Source organism: Myxocyprinus asiaticus, chromosome 23 (assembly GCF_019703515.2).
Source record: "Myxocyprinus asiaticus isolate MX2 ecotype Aquarium Trade chromosome 23, UBuf_Myxa_2, whole genome shotgun sequence".
Classification (NCBI taxonomy): domain Eukaryota; kingdom Metazoa; phylum Chordata; class Actinopteri; order Cypriniformes; family Catostomidae; genus Myxocyprinus; species Myxocyprinus asiaticus.
In genome coordinates, this window is record NC_059366.1 from 4,544,601 (window position 1) to 4,566,763 (window position 22,163).

Here is a 22,163-nt window from a genome sequence, read left to right on the forward strand (position 1 = left end):
GTAGCAAGGGCAAAAGACGGCAGAGATTTTTTATTTATATCTGACAGTGTCAACATTAAGCATTATTAGTTAAAAAGACTTAAACATTTAACCTGTCCTCTGAGTAACACCAAAAACTTCACAGTAAATTGTGGCAACACCTCCTCCTTGACCCTTCAGACGAGGCTCATGTTTATAACAATAACCTGGGGGAGTAGACTCATTTAAACTAATATATTCATCCGGTTTAAGATAAGTTTCAGTCATACAGAACGCATACACAGTCTCTACGTAGTTTATGTGACCTGTGTGACATCTCAAGGCAGCTTGCATATGGATGGTTAAGCCATTCTGTCTGCTTCCTGATCTGGGCCCCAGTTAGTCAAATGCTATCACTATTAAGACTATAAGCCAGATTACTAGAGAGGAGAGCGGCACCTTCCCTAGTTGGATGGAGTCTGTCTCTTTTTAGCAGGTCAGTGGTACCCCAAAAACTCTTCCATTTGTCTATAAATCGTATGTTATTCTCCGGACTCCACTCCAGCCATTCAGTGACACTAATCTAGTACAAACTTCATCACCACAACGAGCAGGGAGGGGGCCAGAGCAAATTACAGTGTCTGACATAGTTTTTGCAAGTTCATACACCTCTTTAACATTATCTTAGTGATCTCCGACTGGCGAAGCCAGACATTGTTAGTGCCGACATGAATAACAATTTCAGAAAATCTACGTTTAGCATTAGCCAGCACCTGTAAATTTGATCTGATGTCAGACACCCGAGCCCCCAAAATGCATTTAACAATAGTGGCAGGAGTCTCTATTTCCATGTATTTCCTTACAATAGCATCTCCTATAACAAGGGCACTTTCAACATGATTTTCATTGGGTGCATCACTAAGGGGGAGAATTGATTGGAAACCCAACAGGAACGAGAGTGGTGTCGTTTGGCTGAGTGAGTATGCCGCCAAGACGTCACCCAAATGCACTGCTGCGTGGGCTCTACAGCTGGAACCAAAATGTGTGTGTGTTGCTCATTGTTCTACCCGCATCCGAAACAGTATCTGCCGGCTTCTCTTTCTCACTGAACTCCACTAGCATTTGGATGCATGCCTCTAACTTATTAACCTTCTCCGTCAGCCTGACTAATTCCTTAAATTTATCACGTGAATCCCTCACTGCTGAGAGAAAAAGCTATAGTAAACATGTGGCATGCAATGCATGAAATGATAACATGAGCGGATGCCATGACTTACCACAGTTGTTTGTTTGTTGTTGTTTTGGTGATGGTTCTTGAGTGGCGAGGGTTTGAGATCGATGTGAATCCCTCACGCAATTGTTTGCTGTTGTTGTGGTGGTTCCTGATCAACAGAGGTTTGAAATTGATGCAATAATCCATGTAAAACACAGAGGAGAAAATGAATGCACACAGTTAAAACGTGAGATGTACACTAGTGGAAAAAAGAAAAGTAAAAAGAAAAGAAAACGTGTGTGCATGGTAATATGCACACAGCTGAAACTATAAAAAAGCAGAAAAAAACAAAGCATGTGGTAAAATGGCTAAGGATAAAATGATGAACATAGAGGAATAAGCAATGCTAAGCAGGCTGGCAAGCTACAAACACAGACTCATGCAGTGTTGAGAACAAGACATAGTCTAATCCAAATCCTTGATATTTCAATCTCTCTTTGTATCTAACTCAGAAATATGCATTCTTTATAATTACATAAACTGTGATGACGAGTTTTCAACATGCTATGAAATCTTTATATCCTCTTAAATGTTTAATAATTAGCCATTTGACATTGTTATAATATTCTATACCAGCAGTTGTTTGTGCAGACTTTTCAGTAATTTATCTTTTTAAATTTTATAAGCTGTGAAATTTTTTGAGATGCTTCACATAAAAGAAACAGGGCCCAATTGCATGTAATTTTTTCCCTGCCAGTTGCCGTACCATCATGAACTGTGGCAGTCAGAATCAAGCTCTTATGTGGATTCAAGCGTTTATAGTGCTGTGTAGCATATTCTCTTAAACAGATTAAATATGTCTGTGTTGATCATTGCCTTGCTGAGCAAAAAGACACCATGACAGATCAAAAGACTTCAAAGGCAGAGTGTCTTTTGCGGCCCCTAGCTGAGAAACGTGGGCCATCCCCCCTAATGAGTTCCCACGATGGGCCCCCAATAAGTCAGATACTCTACAATGACAACAACCTTTAGCGAGAGGAGCTGAGGGCCCGCATGATGGTGATTGGGTCAGACAGTAATCTCCCTTGTGACAGACTATTTGCTTGATGAGAAAATAACATTAAATCACCTTTTTGCAATATCATTACAACATTTCACATCTCCAAATTGCAGGATTTTTATTAGGTTTCCTGTTTCAATCACAAAGAAAATGAGTTTACTATTCAGATTCGCAGTGTATCCTGTATAGGAATGCAAAAGGATATTAATGTTAAAGGATGTATTATGTGATATTGAATGTACCTGTTTGCAGAGTCACCCATAAGGTGGAAAAAGGGGACAGCTTTCAGGGGCCCAGCCACTGAGGGGGGCCCAAAAGAGATAGATCAACACCCCCAATAATGCTACGACATCCGGAGATCACGTGCACACCTTGTCCGCAATACCGGCACTCCAACATATATAACAGCACACACATCTTACTCTCTCTCCCCCAACCCAATCCCATCTATTTTCTATACAATGGTTTAGGATGACAACTGTTAAAGGGATAGTTCATCCAAAAATGAAAATTCTCTCATTATTTACTAACCCTCATGATACCCCATGTACATGTCGTATGGATGATGTTTATGCTGACTGCCTGTGATTTTTGGACCTTCAAAAGAGAAATCGCCATTCACTTGCATTTTAAGGACCTGAGCTAAGATATTTTTCTATTTTTCTTCAAATGTGTTCTGGTGAAGAAAGAAAGTCATACAAACCTGGGATATCATGAGGGTGAGTAAATAATGAGATAATTTAAATTTTTGGGTGAATTATCCCTTTAAGCTCCAAAATAAATAAATAAATAAACCACAAGCAACAACAAATTATCATAAAAGTGGTGCATATATTTGCATATATATAATTGAATGATTAAATTTAAAATGACTAAAAGCAGAATTGACTTTTAATCATGTGCAGGATATGAATTATAGGTATGTAAAATTTAATTTTCACTAGTTAAAATGCTAATTCTTGATATCAGCAATTGAATTACTTTTAGAGAAAATGCTAATTATCAGTAATTAGGTCTGCACTAGTAAAAACTTTTATTCTTTATATCGAAAATGACATAATTATTTGCAAAAATACACATTTTAGATAGACAGGTAAAAGCCTACATTTTATATCTGTTACTGCATTTTCACTAATGGAATTTCACAATGATCTGTCTTTCACTCCTGTTCAAAACACAATTAAAGATATCTAAAATGCAAAAAAATAAAAAAATAAAAAAAATTAATTATAATTAATAAAATTAATTTTGTATTAGTTGAACATCCAAACACACATATCAGCTGTGAACTTCTTATTAGTAAAAATGATTTTTTTTATATATCAATAATGACATTGTTGTAACAGTAACGTTACTGTTGCAAATGCCCGCTCCTGCTATCAACAATTGTACTACAACTAGTAAAAATGCTAATTTTCGATATCTGCAAATTAATTTGGTAACACTTTCTATGAAGCCCATATTTATAATGCATGGTGAAGGCATGTTACATGCATTATACTGCATTCATAATGTCTCATAATACACCTTATAATAAGTTATAACTTATCATAAATAATTATAACTACAGTTTATAATACATTATAAGACTTCCCCTATTCATAGTTATTATTAAGAATATAATGCATTATAACACAAGCAACATCCAATTTTAACACATCACAAGCTAATAAAGTTAATCATATAAGTGCTGTCATGCTAAAGCAGCATAGTGTAAACCTTCAAAAATCTTTATGACATGATCATACACTATATGGCCAAAAGTTTGTGGACACCATATGTGCTTGATGAACATTTGATTTCAAAACCTTAGGCATCAATTTCCCCCTTTGCTGTAATAACAGCTTCCACTCTTTTGGGAAGGCTTTCCACTATACTGTATGTAGTAACATGGCTGCAGGGATTTGCTCTCATTCAGACACAAGGCTATCAGTGAGGTCAGGAACTGATGTTGGTCGATGGGGCCTGACTTACAGTTGCTGTTCCAGTTCACCCCAACAGTGATCAGTGGGGTTCAGGTCTGGGCTTTGTTCAGGCCAGTCAATTTCTTCCATGTAAACCATTTCTTTTCGGACCTCACTTTGTTCACAGGGGCCATGCTGGAACAGAGAAGGGCTATCCCCTAACAGTTGCCACAAATTTGGAAGTGCACAAAGCCCAAGCCATTACATAAAGAAACATTAAGATTTTTCTTTACTGGATTTAATGGAGTAACCAGATTCATTAATGAGAAGTGGGTGTCCACAAACTTTTGGCCATGTAGTGTATTATAAGTTGTCTTTGCCTGCTTTAAGTAAAGTTACAAAAGCAATATCTTCCTATAAACAGCCATTACATAAAATTACAATACATTACAAGTCAAACTTATACAGTGGAAGTTATTTATCAAATAAGTCTTAGAATAAGATTCACAAACATTAAAGTTGATTGAATAGAGTCCAGTATAAAATCAGTTAGATTTTTTATTTTTAAATTTTTTTTTTTTTTTTTTTTTTTTTTTTTTTAATTCTTGGGTGTGTTTACACCCAAGAAGATTGGCTTTTTCGATATTTTTTGTAACATCTCAAAATTTACATTGAATGGTTGTTATTTTGTATTTTGTGCTTGTGTGATGTATATCATTTCCAGAATGAGTTGTAATATTTTATAACCACTTAAAAATATCTTATGGATGTTTATAAGAAGACATTGCTTTTGCCACTTAAAACTAGATAGATAGATAGATAGATAGATGGCCCTTATCAATCATGGTTTCCTAATAATCCCTATCCATTAATTGGCTGTATCACTCTACTCTCTCCTCGCCACCAATAGCGGGTGTGTGGTGAGCGTACTGGTGCAGTATGGCTGCCGTCGCATCATCCAGGTGGATGCTGCACACTGGTGGTGGTTGAGGAGAGTCCCCCATTCACTGTGTAAAGCACTTTGATTGTAGTGTCAGAAAAGTGCTATATAAATGTAATGTTCATTCATTCATAGACAGACAGATAGATAGATAGATACTGTAGATAGAACACATATATATAATACATTATAAATTCTGCAGAAAAAATTGGATGATGCTTGTTTTATAATGCATTATACTCTAATGTATAACTATGAAATAAGTATTATAATGTATTATAATTGTGGTTAAAATTATTTGAGAAGTTATAACATATTATAAGTTGTATTATGAGACATTACTAATGCATTATAATGACTTTACAATGCATTATAAATATGGGCTTCATAGAATGTTAACAGTAAGAAAGATGTTAAATTCAGTATTTCAGATATCTGAAAATGGATTTCGGATATAATTAAATTGAAAATTAATTAAACTTCCATCTCCATAGATTTTCTTACTGGTTACAATAACATCAAAGATATCTGATATTAACATTGCCACTAGGGGAAACCAAATTGCAGATATTAAAAGTCACCATTCAATATCAATCAACATTACATTACAAAAACACTACAAATGACAATAACTTGCCAGATCAAAGATTGTAAGCTTGATTTCAGTGTATTATGTGTGCCTTAGCACTATTGGCATTCACTTTACAATAAGATTCCATTCGTTAACATTAGTTAATGCCTTAGGTATCATGAATTAACAATGAACAATATATTTGTTAACAGCATTTATTAATCTTTGTTAGTGTTAGTTAATAAAAATACATTGCTGGTTCATGTTAGTTCATAGTGCATTAACTAATGTTAACTAATACAACTTATGATTTAAAAAATGTATAAGTATGTTGAAATTAACATTAACTAGAATTTATAAATGCTGTTCAAGCATTGTTCATTGTTAGTTCACGTTAATTAATGTTGCTTGTGTTCTGAGCAGTTATGAGTGGTGACAGCTAAATGACATTTGTTTTTCATATCTTAAGGAAAGCAGCAAATGAGAAGGAACAGGAAATGAATGCAGACTGAAGTGTTTTGAAAGTGCATTGTCACAGAGAGGCTGGTTTGACACTTGAGAGACTGTGAGAATGTGATTATCTCAGAAAATGAGCTCCTTGAATTTGAAAATAATTCATGAGGAAATTCATTGTCTGTGTGTCCTGCACGTGAAGTAACTGTTAAGTGCGCTTGGCAGTCTTATTATCAACATGGGTCTTTCAAATTACACTTCCCACTTCATCAAATACCCTGTTGAGAGTGACAAATTTCTCCAAAAGCATCTCATGCTGTTTATATTGACAGCCCAGCATTACAATATTTTGCAGAGCTGAATTTTTATTGCAGCTATTTCCGAGAGCCCTAGAGAGAATTAATTGTTTTCTAGCATGCAACAAGGCCCTTTAGCAAATCTGCTTACATTTATTGTGACTGACATCCCCTCTCAGTTTAATGATTTGTTCAAACACTGTGGTTAAATGCGCTCCATGACCTGCAATGGCACCACCATGTCAAAATGCCCAAAATCGCATCAGTTGTCATACTGTCAGCAGTGTGACACACCCAGTTGATTCATTACAGCCTGTGGACAGCCGTTCCAATACAGTGACAGTTCATCGAAATCCCCGGAGAGTTGGAGAAGTTTTGAGAAGACTCTTTAAAAGAGCACATGTGGGCAGTGGACATGGTCACTCAAAAGAGCTGAGATATTGAGATCTGCTTTCAATTTCACTTTAATCTCATATTAATAGAGCTATGGCATGAGCTGAAATCAAGCTTACGATCTTTGATCTGTCAAAATATGTTTATTTCAAAATGATTTATGCAAAAGTCTGAAATGAAAATCTAGTTAATATGAAAACATGTCGTTTGATATTGAAAAGGATATTATCTAGACTAAGAAGACATTTCCAGGGCATAGTTTAAATAATTACATTAAATTCTTAAAGCAAGAGAACATTATAGTTGAAAATAAATCTTTAGAATTTATGTAAGCATAATCTGTTAACTTAAATGTGTTGTATTAAATATATTTTAACATATTTTAATGTTAAATATTACTATTAGCTTAAACATGATAACTTCACTTCGTAAAGTGGCTTTATAAAGATTCTCTTTACCAATGTAATAAGGTTAAATATTAGATTCCAATAGCATGATATTGAAAGCAGCAAAAAAAAAGAAAGTTAAATTCCATTTCAAAAGGTTGAATAATGTCCAAGCCTGATGTATTCAATATTCCATAGAATGCTAAAGTAAAGGGAGGTCAGTACAAAGCAATTATGTTTAGCATTACTAACTTGTCACATTTCCTTAAAGGAACGTTCACAATACAGCCTGATCTCACAGTGAAATCGAAAAGAGTAGACCGACTTTTCTTATATATGTACAGTATTTGTTGACCAAAATTTCGAAACACTGCCCCCAGTGGCCAAAGCAGTAAGTGTTGTAGGGCATATGGGCATGTGTGAGCTCCATTTATGTCCAGGAAAGGTTGCCAAAAGCTAGTAGTGAAGCAGATTGTTTTCAGCTTTACAGGACATTATACAATGAAGAGAAAAGCATATATTTATAGATTATATCCCCCAAACCTTACCATACAGCCTGATCTCACAGTGAAATCGGAAAGAGTAGACTGAAATTTCTTTCGTCAAAATTGGTATACGTTGACTGAAATTTCTAAACACTGCCCCAAGTCACGTGTGATCATGTTGCACAATAAGAGACTTACAATGGAAGTGAATGGGGCTAGTGGTAACATGATTTTAATGTGATAAAATCGCTTATTAACCTTAAAGTTATGTTGAGGACTGAGAATACAGGGTTTCATGGCATTCGTTTCATGGCAACAAAGTGGTAATATTAGATATAATTTTACACAGGTCAGGTTAGTAAGATTTTATCACACTAAAATCATTTTTTGCTATACTTTGAAAACGATGTGTGTTTTATCATTTATGGACTGGCCCCATTGACTTCGACTGTAAGTGCCTTACTGTAACCACATTTATATATATATGAGCTAAACTGAAATTCCTTTAAGATTTAATACAAATTATAAAGAGATAGTTGCAGTCCTGGATGCTGACTGGTTAATAAAGTGATACAGCCATGCTAAAATACATAATACTGTATGGTGACAGCTATGACCAACCATTTTGGAGATTTCAGTCTTTCCTTATTCTGGTTGACAGGAGTTTACTTTTATGCCGCTTGTTAACAGAAAATAGCTGCCCAGCCTGTCCAGGAGCATTCCAAAGATGAACGCCTACTGGACTGACTTGCCTTGAAAGGAACTTTGGCTATGTTCAGACTGCAGGCAAATCGGATTTTTTCTCAAATCAGATCATTTCAGGAAGACTGTCCGCACTATTAACTGCAAGTGATCAAATCAGTTCCCTATCTGTCACTCACTCAACGTTGTGTCGATGTAGTGACACTAGGGGTCACTCTTGGGAGCCCGAAACACCTCTGGTCTTTGATAAAAGGCCAATGAAAATTTGCAAGTGGTATTTGCATGCCACTCCCCCGGACATACGGGTATAAAAGGAGCTGGTATGCAACCACTCATTTAGATTTTCTCTTCAGAGCTGTACGGTCATGCTCACTGAGCTGAATTCTCACGACTGTTCATTCACCTCTGCTGGAACTGATGGCACATTTCAGCAGCTTCTCCCTCCTCTGCACTGGTGCACTGTAGAGAACGCCCCTGGGCGCTTCGGCAGAAAAAAGAGAGTATATTTTCCTGAAAGAGTATATTTCTCTAAAAGAGCGCCACACATGGAACGTCTTTTTAAAGACGCGTCTGTTTTAAGATGTCTTTCCGATTGTGTGTTATTCCTGGTTGCGGTTGTTACCTCTCAACTTCAGACGGTCACGATCGTTGTCTTTCGTGTCTGGGCGTGACCCACACGGATGCAGCGTTCGTGGATGGTTCATGTTCTTACTGCGAGAACTTGACCATGGCAACGTTGCGGTCGTGGCACCCCAGCGGCTTCCCGCCTCGGTCCTTCTACCTACAGATATGAGGCCAGCGCGGCTATCACTGGGGGTGATTTGAGGACCCCAGTGGGATCACCTCCGCTGGGTATCCCCCCGCAGACCTCCCATTCCCCAGCACGCTCGTCTGCCCCAATCGGGCATCCGGATGAGTCCGCTGGCTCATATCATGGCGAGATCGACCTCTTGTTCGGAGCCCGCGAAGCTGGTGAGCTCTCGAGCGCAGCATCGGAGAGCGGGCTTGTCCAGACAGATGCAGAAGTATCAGCTGGGCTCCACCCTTTGGGGTCGATTGCCCAGTCATGGGCTGATGCAGAGATGACGGACATGCTTTCCCGGGCGGCTGTGAGCGTCGGGCTAGAGTGGAACCCTCCGCTCTCCCCTGAACCCTCGTGGCTCGATGATTGGTTCCTAGGCTCGCAGTGCCGCTCAAAGCAGCCACGCCCCGCTCCAGTGCCTTTCTTCCAGGAAGTGCACGAGGAGCTGACAAAATCGTGGGAGGCACCTTTTACTGCCCAGTCCCGATTTCTCAGTTCCCCTGCCCTCACTACCCTCGATGGCAGGGCGGCCAGGGGCTATACGGTGATTTCCCCGGTGGATAAGGCGCTCGCGGTGCACCTATGCCCGCAGAGTGCCGCCACCTGGCGCAGACGCCCAAAGCTCCCGTCCAAGCCCTGTAGGTTCACGTCATCCCTGACGGCCAAAGCCTACAGCGCTGCTGGACAAGCTGCCTCTGCCCTGCACGCCATGGCTCTCCTGCAGGTCCACCAAGCCAAAGCACTAGAAGAACTGCACGAGGGTAGTTCTGCCCTAGATCTGATGCAGGAACTGCGCTCGGCGACCAACCTTGCTCTCTGAGCAACGAAGGTCACGGCGCGGTCTCTCGGGCGGACGATGTCCACATTAGTGGTCCAGGAGCACCACCTTTGGCTCAACCTGGTCGAGATGGGTGAGGCCGACAAGACACGGTTCCTTGCTGCCCCCATCTCCCAGGCTGGCCTATTCGGCGACACCGTTGAGGACTTTGCCCAGCAGTTCTCAATGGTGAAGCAGCAGACAGAGGCTATCCGGCATATCCTGCCCTGTCACAGCTCAAGATCCCACACCCCATCTGCTTGTTGCCAAGGGCGCCCCCCTGCGGTGACTGCACCGGCTCCGCCACAGCCCGCTCCTTCGGCACAGCCCCGGCATGGAGCCCACCACAGAAAGCAGACGCCACCCGTCTCATGGCCGGTCACCAAGAACCCACGAAGGTCGTCAAAGCGCCCCTGAGACGGGCGACCCAGGGTTGACGAAATCCACTGCATTGGAGCTGGTAGTAAGACCACTCCATCCCCTGGTGGAGGGCCGGGTGGAGAATCTTTTGTTGCCTTTTTATTTGATTTTGCCGCATGCCCAAGTGGCTGTTCAGCAAAAGAGCAGTTTCCTCCTTTCCTGGGTCACACACCCAGTGTGCACAGTCATCATTACGACCACCGTCCACCTTTTTTCCCTTGCAGGATTGGCACTCCAGCGGCAGTCTTCCCGTGCCCAGCTGTGGCACACATCCGCCCCCGATGTGACAGTCTCCACGGGTTGCGAGGACAGGCCTCTTCCTCCCCCGTCCCAGGCTGTTCCGGGGTTGGTCACAAGAAGCCAGGTAAGTGCTTCGATGTCCCTAGACTCAGCACAGCCTTCATCGAAAAAAGGCGGTGGGTTGCGGCCAATCTTGGACCTGTGAGTACTGAACCGGGCTTTACACAGACTCCCGTTCAGGATGCTGACGCAAAAATGCATTCTGGAAAGCATCCGGCATCAAGACTGGTTTGCGGTGGTAGACCTGAAGGACGCGTACTTTCATGTCTCGATTCTATCTCGACACAGACCCTTTCCTGCGGTTTGCATTCGAGGGTCAGGCGTATCAGTACAAGGTCCTCCCTTTCGGCCTGTCCTTGTCCCCTTGCGTCTTCATGAAGGTCACAGAGGCAGCTCTTGCCCCGTTAAGGGAAGTGGGCATTCACATTCTCAACTATCTCGACGATTGGCTAATGCTAGCTCACTCTCGGGACATGTTGTGTGCACACAGGGACTTGGTGCTCTCACACATCAGCCAATTAGGGCTTCGGGTCAACTGGGAAAAGAGCAAGCTCCTCCCAGTTCAGAGCATCTCTTTTCTCGGCTTGGAGTTGGACTCAGTCTCTTTGACAATGTGCCTCACGAACGAGCACGCACAGTCGGTGCTGGCCTGTTTGAAGACATTCAAACAGAAAACAGCGGTTCCACTGAAACTCTTTCAGAGGCTTCAGCGGTGGCCATCCCGCTCGGGTTGATGCATATGAGACCACTTCAGCACTGGCTTCAGACTCGAGTCCCGAGATGGGCATGGCGCCGCGGGACACATTGCATGGTCATCACGCCGGTCTGTCACCATCTCTTCAGCCCTTGGATGACCTCTCATTTCTACGGGCAGGTGTTCCCCTAGAGCAGGTCTCCAGGTGCGTCATGGTCATGACAGACGTCTCCAAAACGGGCTGGGGCACTGTTTGCAACGGGCACGCAGCCGCCGGCTTATGGACGGGCCCGCGGCTGCGTTGGCACATCAACTGCCTCGAGTTGTTGGCAATTCTGCTCGCCCTGCGGAGGTTCCGGCTGTTGATCCAGGGCAAGCATGTGTTAGTTCGGACAGACAACATGGCAATGGTAGCATATGTCAACCGCCAAGGCGGTCTGCGCTCTCGTTGTATGTCACAACTCGCCCGCCGTCTCCTCCTCTGGAGTCAGCAGCACTTCAAGTTGCTGCGAGCCACTCACATCCTGGGCAACCTCAACACTACAGTGGATGCGGAGAGTGGAGACTCCACTCTCAGGTGGATTTGGAGTCGATTCGGACAGGCACAGGTAGACCTGTTTGCCTCCCAAAATCCTCCCACTGCCTGCTCTGGTACACCCTGACCGAGGCATCCCTCGGCATAGACGCGCTGGCACACAGCTGGCCTCCTGGCCTACGCAAATATGCATTTCCCCCAGTGAGCCTACTTGCACAGACTCGTGCAAGGTCGGATGATGAGGAGGTCATCCTGGTAGCACACTACTGGCCCACCCAAACGTGGTTCTTGGACCTCACACTCCTCGCGACAGCCACTCCCCCCGGCGGTGGTAGACACGATCACTCAGGCTAGGGCCCCCTCTACGAGGCGCCTGTATGCCTTTAAGTGGCGTCTATTTGCTAAGTGGTGTTCTTCCCAACGGGACGACACCCAGTGATGTGCAGTTGAATCAATGCTTTCCTTCCTGCAGGAGAGGTTGGAAGGGCAGATGTCCCCTTCCACCTTGAAGGTGTACGTTGCTGCTATAGCAGCACACCATGACACAGTGGACGGTAAGTCCTTAGGGAAGCACGACTTGATCATCAGGTTCCTGAGAGGCGCCAGGATGCTGAACCCCTCCAGACCGCGCCTCGTTCCCTCATGTGATCTCTCTGTAGTTCTTCAGGGTCTAAAGAGAGCCCCTTTTGAGCCTTTGCAGTCAGCTGAGCTTAAGGCACTCTCCTTGAAGACTGCCCTCCTGACTGCGCTCACTTCCATCAAGGGGGTAGGAGACCTGCAAGCGTTCTCTGTCAGCGAAACGTCCTGGAGTTCGGTCCGGGCTACTCTCTGAGATCTTGAGACCCCGACCGGGCTATGTGCCCAAGGTTCCCACGACCCCTTTTAGGGACCAGGTGGTGAACCTGCAAGCACTGCCCCAGGAGGAGGCAGACCCAGCCTTGTCGTTGCTGTGTCTGGTGCGCGCTTTACGCATCTATTTGGATCACACGCAGAGCTTTAGGATCTCTGAGCAGCTCTTTGTAGTGGTTGACTTCCTAGCTTTCTGATCTCTGAGCAGCTCTTTGTAGTGGTTGACTTCCTCCGAGCCCTGTGGCAGTTGAGTGTTCGGAGAGACTCACTGCCGGCCCAGTACACATGCTAACTAAGAGCCCTGTTCTGTGGTAGGTGCTCCGCATGTGGCAGTTCCCTGTAAGGTAACCCCATGCAATGTATATCTTCCACTAATTCGCTTCCCTGTTGGTAAACTGCGTCTTCCTTGGGCAGAGCCCCCTGTGCCATAGCCTCCATGTTTGTAGCAACTCCTCCCCCATTGGGTAGGATCTACCATGAGACTCTCCACATGGTCGGCAAGACAATGTGACGTATTTTCCAATTAAATATCCCCCCTCTCTTTGGGCTAGGTGTGGTCTCCACGGTGTCCTCCCCTTGGAAGGGACAACCCTGACTAGACCTGGTGGCCCAGTCATATAATCCCCCTTGTTTTTTAGGGAGTGGAAAAAAAGAAGGGGAAAAGAGGCCACGACTGGGTTAGCCTGTCTCTATCATTTGGGTAGTCGACTTGTCCCCAAAGGACCGTTCGACACTCATAACTATGTTGGGGGAGGTTACGTGTCAGCCTGGTGCACTGGCTACGAGGCACACAGTTGTCTGCCCGTCACACACCGCCAGTTCACGTAACACTGTTCAGCCAGTTGCGGCGTTTTGTATAGGGACCCCTATTGTCACTACATCGACACAACGTTGAGTGAGTGACAGATAGGGAATGTCCTGGTTACTTACGTAACCTCCATTTCCTGATGGAGGGAGTGTGACGTTGTGTCCCTCCTGCCACAACGCTGAACTACCCGCTGAAATGGCCGGACCTTGTCTCGGCTCCTCAGCATAAAACCTGAATGAGTGGTTGCATACCAGCTTCTTTTATACCCGTATGTCCGGGGGAGTGGCATGCAAATACCACTCGCCAGTTTTCATTGGCCTTTTATCAAAGACCAGAGGTGTTTCAGGCTCCCAAGAGTGACCCCTAGTGTCACTACATCGACACAACGTCTCGTTCCCTCCATCAGGGACCGGAGGTTACGCAAGTAACCAGGATGATTTGCGTTCAGACATAACCAACCTATCTGCATGGGTTGCTTTAGTAACGACGTAGGTGTACCCACGTGATGATGCTTTCAAAACAGATGCGGGAAAAATGGAGGAGCATCATCTCGCTCTCCAAATAAGTGCCCTGTCTATTCGATTTTTAGTGGCAGTCTGAACATAGCCTTTGATATATTTACAACGTAGCATGGCCTCTTGTACCTTATGGCTTAATTACAAACATTGAGTTTATTCTTCGTTTAATGTGCTTGATTTTATTGCAGTCTTGTCTACAGAATGTTATGCACTATTTATTCTGCATTATTTCAAATATGATTAACTAATTATATGATGTAATTAACTAATCATTTTGTTTTTACTCTGTTGTGCAGATGAAATCTACCCCAAAGTCTACCATACTTGCTTCTTTATAGTCACATATTTTGCTCCATTATGTTTGATGGTGCTGGCATACATTCAGATCTGTCATAAACTCTGGTGTCAACAGGTATGTATGCATTCCTGACATGTAAACACTTTAAACGATTTGCACTGATGTCCATCAACAGCATTCTTAACTGCATTAATAAATGACTTGGCATTTTTTGCAATTTCTTCGCATTAGTTTTGTGTTCACTCAACAAATTTTGTGTTCCCTCACAATGCTAAGCAGACCAAATCTGAATCTGAATCCTGAATTGGCATCGCTGCCATGTAAATGTTGGTGGTTATGCATTAATGAGTTTGGGTTTCTGACGTCAACAAACCACAGGACTTCAGAACGAGTCTTTTTTTTGGTTCCGAGTATACTCAACTCTTTTATATCAAATGATCAAGGCAAATTTGATTCCTTATGATACGACCCCTTTAATCCTTTTACTTGTGCATTCTCTGAATGTTGTGAATGTGGAACACTGATTACAGTCAAATAAAGTTTGAATGGTCAGACTTGTTGTGCACACAGTTCAGCCTTTTAAGGACAGTGCTTTTTGGCAAAACAGATTCCTGGGACATCATCAGTGCTTCAGAGAAAATGGAAGTCGCTGCAGTGTTCTGCTCAGGCTGCAGGCTCCGGAGAATCGGTTAAGGTCAGAACCAGCACCGTGTCAGCTGAGATCAAACAGGTGAAAGCCCGACGGAAGACAGCACGCATGCTGATGGTGGTGCTGTTTGTCTTCGCCCTCTGTTACCTGCCCATCAGTGTGCTTAACATCATGAAGAGGTAAACACAATGCTGAGGCACAGGGGGTGGCACATGTGCTCATGACACGAAAGAGCGGTTGTGTACATGGGGACATTGGTTTGAATTCGGTCTGTGCTTGTCTCTCTCTCTCTGAATGTGTCTCACAGTTGTCAAGAGAATATCCAGGTCACATTTTTCCCAAATTCAAACAATAAGAAATTTAACCTGAGATCTGAAGAAAATGTGAGTGGTGCTTGTCATGGCAAAACTATTCACCACAATCTCCCACCAAGGGCCTCAGTCCACTGTACCGAGTCAATAGACCTCACCCCGCATGTTTATGCGATGTTCTGGTGCTGATATACTGTAACCTGGGGCATGTTGCTATATGGTTACTAGAGTGCTCTAGCTGGTTGCAAGGCCAAATCAGATGAGCCCAACCCCAAGTCTCTATGATATTCAGATCCGGAGATATGATCACTTTTTAATGTTGGATATGGGATTTTTTGCTTATTAATTTCATAGCTCATCTATGTTCATTAAGTCGGGCAATTTGACAGCTCATTCATGAGCGGACATCAAACAGCATAGGATGAGTTACCCTGTAAAATTTTGGGGAATGTTCAGGAATTTTGAAAAATCCCTAAATGTCAGTCAGAGCGATAGTAATAGTGGCGCTTTGCAAAGCAAGCAGCAATTAGCCTATTTTTAAAACTACAGATATTTTTGTTTACCCTGTGACATTATTTTTGTAAAAAAATATTTTTTTTGCACCCCAATATTCTTTACCATAATGTTTCCAGATGTTTAACTTGAGGTTTTCTTTTAATTCTCAGTGGTGATTTACATTTGATTAAATTACCATTTGATTTCTGAGTTTTATTGTATTACTCTGTAACACAGTTGTACAGTACAGTATTACATCAAATTAAATGTTAACAATGTTAAACATTTCATTTGATGTAATACAGTTAATTTGGTGTACAAATTTCATTTGGTGGAGGATCGGTGATGATCTGGGGGTGCTTCAGCAAGGCTGGAATTCGTCTTTGTGAAGTCACCCAACAGCAATGTGAAAGTCTGGTAGAGAGCATGCCAAGATGCATGAAAACCGTGATTGAAAATCAGGGTTATTCCACCAAATACTGATTTCTGAACTCTTCCTAAGTTAAAACATTAGTATTGTGTTGTTTAAAAATGAATATGAACTTGTTTTATTAGCATTATTTGAGGTCTGAAAACACTGCATCTTTTTTTTTTTTTTTTTTTTTTTTTTTTTTTGCCCAGTTGTCATTTTCTGCAAATAAATGCTCTAAATTACAATATTTTTATTTGGAACTTGGAAGAAATATTGTCAGTACTTTATAGAATAAAACAAAAATGTTCATTTTACTCAAACACATACCTATAAATAGTAAATCCAGAGAAACTTTTTCATTTTTTCCAGAACTGTATATATACCAGTAGTATAATCTAGGGCATACGCAGTCATGCCCACCTATATTTCTTAGGACTTTGCGTATGCCCACCTGAAATAAATGAAGAAATGAAATGGCTGCCAGAACAACGAGTAGGCTTTTGACCCGGAACTTTTTCAGTCTATTAACAAGAAGCCGCAGCACCACTGAGTGAATTGAATATGTATGTATGTGTATATATATATATATATATATATATATATGTGTGTGTGTGTGTGTGTGTGTATTGTACAGAGATTCTCTCTAAATGCGCACGGAGCTGCGAGAGTGCAAATGATGGCACTTTCAAGACAGACAGTCCGACTAAGCTGACTCACCAATCAGAACGTATATATATATATATATATATATATATATATATATATATATATATATATATATATATATATATATAATGAATCAGCATAAGTTAAGGGCAGTACAACAATACTACAATAATGAATTGTGAAAACATATAGAAATAGGACATACTTTACAATTTAAATTTTTTTGTTTACAAATAAAAATAATATAAAAATGCCAAAAAAGGTAACGGTTTTAAAATAAACTTCATTTTTAATGCAAATTTACATATTTCTTTAGATGAAAACAAATATTTATTTTTTTATTGCTTTCTTTTGAGACCTGCAAATGTTCTTGGCAGGTTTCATGAGATTCACACCTTCATACTTTTGTATATTATTAATAAGTAAATGAACATGATATATAATATGTGACTTAAAGGAATATTCTGGGTTCAATACAAATTAAGCTCAATCATCATTATTTGTGGAATAATGTTGATTACCACAAAAATTATTTTCGACTCGTCTCTGCTTTTCTTTAAAAAAGCAAAAATCTGGGTTCAGTGAGGCACTTACAGTGAAACTGGCCAATTTTTAGAGGGTTTAAAGGCAGAAATGTGAAGCTTAAAATTTTATAAAAGCACTGACATTAATTCTTCTGCTAAAACTCATGTATTATTTGAGCTGTCAAGTTGTTTAAATGGTCATTTTATGGTCAATTTAGGGTTTCAGGGTTTGTTGACATTACATCATCATAGCAACGAAGTAACGAAGCAAAATAGACTATAAATTTATACAGAAACGGTTAGTAAGTTATTTTATTACACTAAAATCATGTTTACATAAATATTGTTTATGTCTTGTGGCTATACTTTTGAAACACTGAGTATTTTAACATTAAAACATTTACCCCATTGACTTCCATTGTAAGTGCCTCACTGTAACCCAGATATGTTTAAAGAAAAGGCAAGTCAAAAATAATTTTTGTGGTAATCAACATTATGCCACAAATGCTGTTGATTGAGCTTAAGTTGTAATGAATCTGGAATATTCCTTTAACTTTTGGGTAATAAAGATAATGTGTTTCCATTTGTATCTTGCAATATATTCATGCTTTGGCTCAAGTAAACAGATGTTATGCAATCATTCTAAAAGAAAAGAACACTCATATTAAAGTTAAAAACTATGTGTCCTACTAGTACAATCTATTGCATGAGAAATGAGTGGCGAGAATTTCTTTAAGGCATGACTGTTAAGATAGAATCTTTTAATTATGTGGCCCTACTGAACTTTGAGTTCTTTTAAAATAAAGAATACAGAATAGATTTATGTCTAGTAATCATTTGCAGTAACTCATCTTAATAAATAAAAATGGCTGCCCAAGTGCCAATTCCTTTTATTTTTTCTTTGAATAGTAATCTGTCACTGGATCATATTTTTAAATTTTCTAAAGAAAATGTGTGATTCTCTAGGTGCCACTGTGTGGTTGCTAGGATGTTCAGGAGATTTTTTTCTCAGTAAGCAGTGAGCAAAACCCACTCATAACACCTTAGCACCCAGATAGCAATGTAGAAAAAAAAAAAAAAAAAAAAAAAAAAAACTCAGAACTCTTTAGAACCATGGCAATGAATTTTGCATGGGCAAGCATCACTCACACATTCTTTAGAAAATATCAAACATCTAGCTATTGTATATTTGAATATTTTTTCCACCTTTTTATCTCCAGAGTATTTGGCGCATTTAAGAACACAGACAATCGGGAGACCGTATACGCCTGGTTCACCTTCTCACACTGGCTCATATATGCTAACAGTGCTGCCAACCCAATTATCTACAATTTCCTCAGTGGTAAGTGGCTGACACCTCGCAGCTGCATGCCATTTACTCCATCTGCTGGTCACACTAAGTCATGATGCCTTCTATACCCAGAATTGCCTGCAAACACACAAGACTTCAAAGCTTTGAAATGTTGTTTGCCCTCCAGAAACATCCTCCACCTTTCATTTTGGATGAGCACACCTTAATTAATTCTTCATTAGCATTTCAATATTCTCTTTGTGCGCTGCAGCATAGGTTTGATCACATCCAGGAACTACATCATTACCTGGTCATTTCAAGGACGCTTTGGAAATAATTTAGAGCAGAATGTTAGATTTAGGGCTCTATTTGAAGATGAATTAATCCACTGAATCAAATCGTTAGCAATTGTGCCCAAAAGTCAGACTCTGAAAGCTCTAAAAAGAGTTATTTAAAGGGAAAGTTCACCCAAAAAGGAAACTTCTGTCATCATTTCACTCACCCTCATGTTGTTCCAAACTCATATTACTTTCTTCGTGGAACATAAAAGGAGATGTTAGGCAGAATTTTAGGGACTGACAGCCTCAGTCACTTTCATTGTACAGAAAAACAAAGAAGCAATGAAAGTGAATGGTGACTGAGGATGTAGTTCCCTAACATTCTGCCTAACACCTCCATTCCATCTCCAACAACTCCAGTTTTCATATTTGAATGAACTTTGGAGCGCAACAGTCAGGTTCCGGAAGAACGAATCCCAAAAACAGTCTTATGGTGAGCGCCGAGACTGTTAATTAATGGTTTATAACTCTGTTGAAGCCATTAGTCTGTTATTTCAACTTTCAGATTATTTTCTTTTTAAATCGTGTTTAATAGTGATCAGAGAATCACGGCAAACAAAGTGCAGCAAAAGAGCTCAGCAGTGAGCACCCACTCCCATAATGTACTGCAACCGCAATCGAGTCGGTCTCCCTACACTTGCAAACCACTTATATTTTTGTTTATATCTGAATATATTTTCCACTATATTTTAAATATATTGCTTCTATACTTATAATCAACAGTTTTAAAACAATAGATTTAGATTTTTACATAGTTTTCAATTACGTCAATTTCGATCACGTCATTCGTAATGCTTCGTGTGATTGTAGTTTATTGCCTCATTAAAGATGTTAAGTACACCTTATTTATTTTTATTTTTTATTTTTTTTGTCTGATATTTAAATACTTTTTGCTTGAAATAAAAATTTGGAATGTTGTGATTTACCTCGGCTTGGAATGCTTTTATCGAGGATTTTATTAAATCTCTATGAAAAAAAAAAAATTATGAGAAAAAATACTTCCGGCACCAAGACTGCTGAAAAACATCAAATTAACCTTAAAAGAAGTAAAGTAAAATCTTGAATATTTCCTTCTCACAGGTAAATTTCGAGAGGAGTTTAAAGCTGCGTTCATCTGTCATTGCTCCAGTAGAGATGAGCTGCACAATGAGAGAGTTCGAGCGAGAACCAGCACAGATAGCCGCAAATCCCTGTCTACACAAGTCAACAATTTTGACAACATCTCGAGGATATCTGACCAGGCGGTGTAGCTCCATTGCCTGCAGGGAGTGCTGGGTTAAAACTACAGGGTGCCACTTCAGTGCTCACCGATTAGAAGACAGAACACGGACGTGTCATGTGCTTCAACCTTGGAGACTAAAATGATGGAAGAACAGACCTATTAGCCTCAGTGAATTACACACTTTTTGAAAATGACTTTGTGTCTAGAATAAGAGAACACAAGCCCTCATGGAATTGAAATTTTTATCCTCTGAGTCAAGGGTTATTTTTCAGCTCGCCTCTTCATTTGTGGTGCTGCAACAGGTGATGAACCCTGTAATCCCAATGGATGATGTGCATGAAAATGATGGCGTGTTTTGAAACACACTGTTGAGTCAAACATGTTGAGTCTGTATTCTTCAACATGACATGGGAAGGAAACAGCAACAATTCGATTCCTGAGCTGTGTGCTTTGCATAAAATTGCCACCAATATTTTATTTTAAGGATGCAAAAAAGATTTGAAAGGTTATTTGTGTCATTTTTTTTAAAGTTCGATGTCCCCAACCAGCTGAACACAGCAACAGTTGGGGGTGGGTCTATAGTTTGGTTGATGAATACAATTGGTGGGAATGTTTGGAAAACCTGAGAAACATAATTTTTTTGTATAATTATTTTTGTGGTGCCGCTATAGTGGCTCTGAAACTTGCACAATGCATGCTTCAACTTATTAACAAAACAATGACATTGTATATAAATATTAAGATATTAAAGGCTACTTCATGCAGCTCCAGGAAATACAAAAACATTTTGGGTATTTGTTTTCACCGACTGAAAATATTCAGTGTCGGGTTGTGGCATTTTTAATTAATCTATAGTATGATTTTCCAACAAACTCCAACAAATCCTGAAGTAGACTTGATTGTGAATTGTTACCATGACTATATGGTAAACGCCCCTCCCCATCTCCATAGAAACACAAGTGTGTTGGTGGAGCAGAAACAATAATATATACATATACAGTACATGGCTGTCACAGTTAATCACAGTGAATGTTAAAAATAAACATTTTAACACATTCAGTCACTTTTTATGGAAAGAAACAATAATTGGTTCAACAATTTGTGTGGATGTGTCTCATATCAGAATATACATAGATACATTAAGTATGCTTTAACACATTCACTAGGCAAAGAGAGAGAGAGAGAGAGAGAGAGAGAGAGAGAGAGAGAGAGAGAGAGAGAGATTAATCACAATGGACAGCCCAATTTCTCCTGCTGCAGCAAGCCATTTGTGCTGGACCTGGTGCACCTTCAATTTTACAGAGCCAGCAGGGACCTCATTTTCATGGCAATGGTTTGTGATTTAGTCAGATTGTGTCACGATTTCTCGAAAATCATACTGGAATGCTCAAACATTCCAAGACCAGACAAACACTGATTAAACATGTTCGATCAATGAAAACAAACACCAACAACTGGCAACAAGGTAATCACACTATCCAAAAAACAACAATCAATGAATATTGGTGTTTATTGATGTTTGTTGTGGCAGTGTCCAACAGCCAACTTTACAATGTTTGAATTATTTATTTATTTTTTTATTTTTATTGTCGTTTGTTGGGGCAGTAAGAACTCCTATTTCCCAACATTCTAAACCCAACTGCAAACTTTAAAACAGGGACTAAAAATTAAATGGTTTTTCATTTCGGTTCGTTCTGAGCAAAAAATTTATTTTTTCGTTCCGGTTCAGAAGTTCTGCAGCCTCCTTTCCAAATGGTAACCAGTTAGAACAAAATAAAAGAACAGTTAATAATGTCCTTTTTTTTTTTTTTTTAACCCAATTTTGGTATGCCCGATTCCCAGTACTTACTAGG

At 40.4% G+C, this 22,163-nt stretch overlaps 1 protein-coding gene across 1 annotated transcript in view; it reads left to right on the forward strand.

Moving 5' to 3' along the window:
* Positions 1–21,429, forward strand: part of LOC127413621 (orexin receptor type 2-like) — a 78,256-nt gene extending 56,827 nt beyond the window's left edge. Inside the window, exons 4-7 of the mRNA XM_051650901.1 lie at positions 14,401–14,516; positions 15,010–15,230; positions 18,680–18,801; positions 20,169–21,429. Coding sequence (XP_051506861.1) covers positions 14,401–14,516; positions 15,010–15,230; positions 18,680–18,801; positions 20,169–20,338 — 629 coding nt within the window. The 3' untranslated portion in view covers positions 20,339–21,429. The remainder of the gene's footprint in view (positions 1–14,400; positions 14,517–15,009; positions 15,231–18,679; positions 18,802–20,168) is intronic.
* The last annotated feature ends 734 nt before the right edge of the window (positions 21,430–22,163 follow it).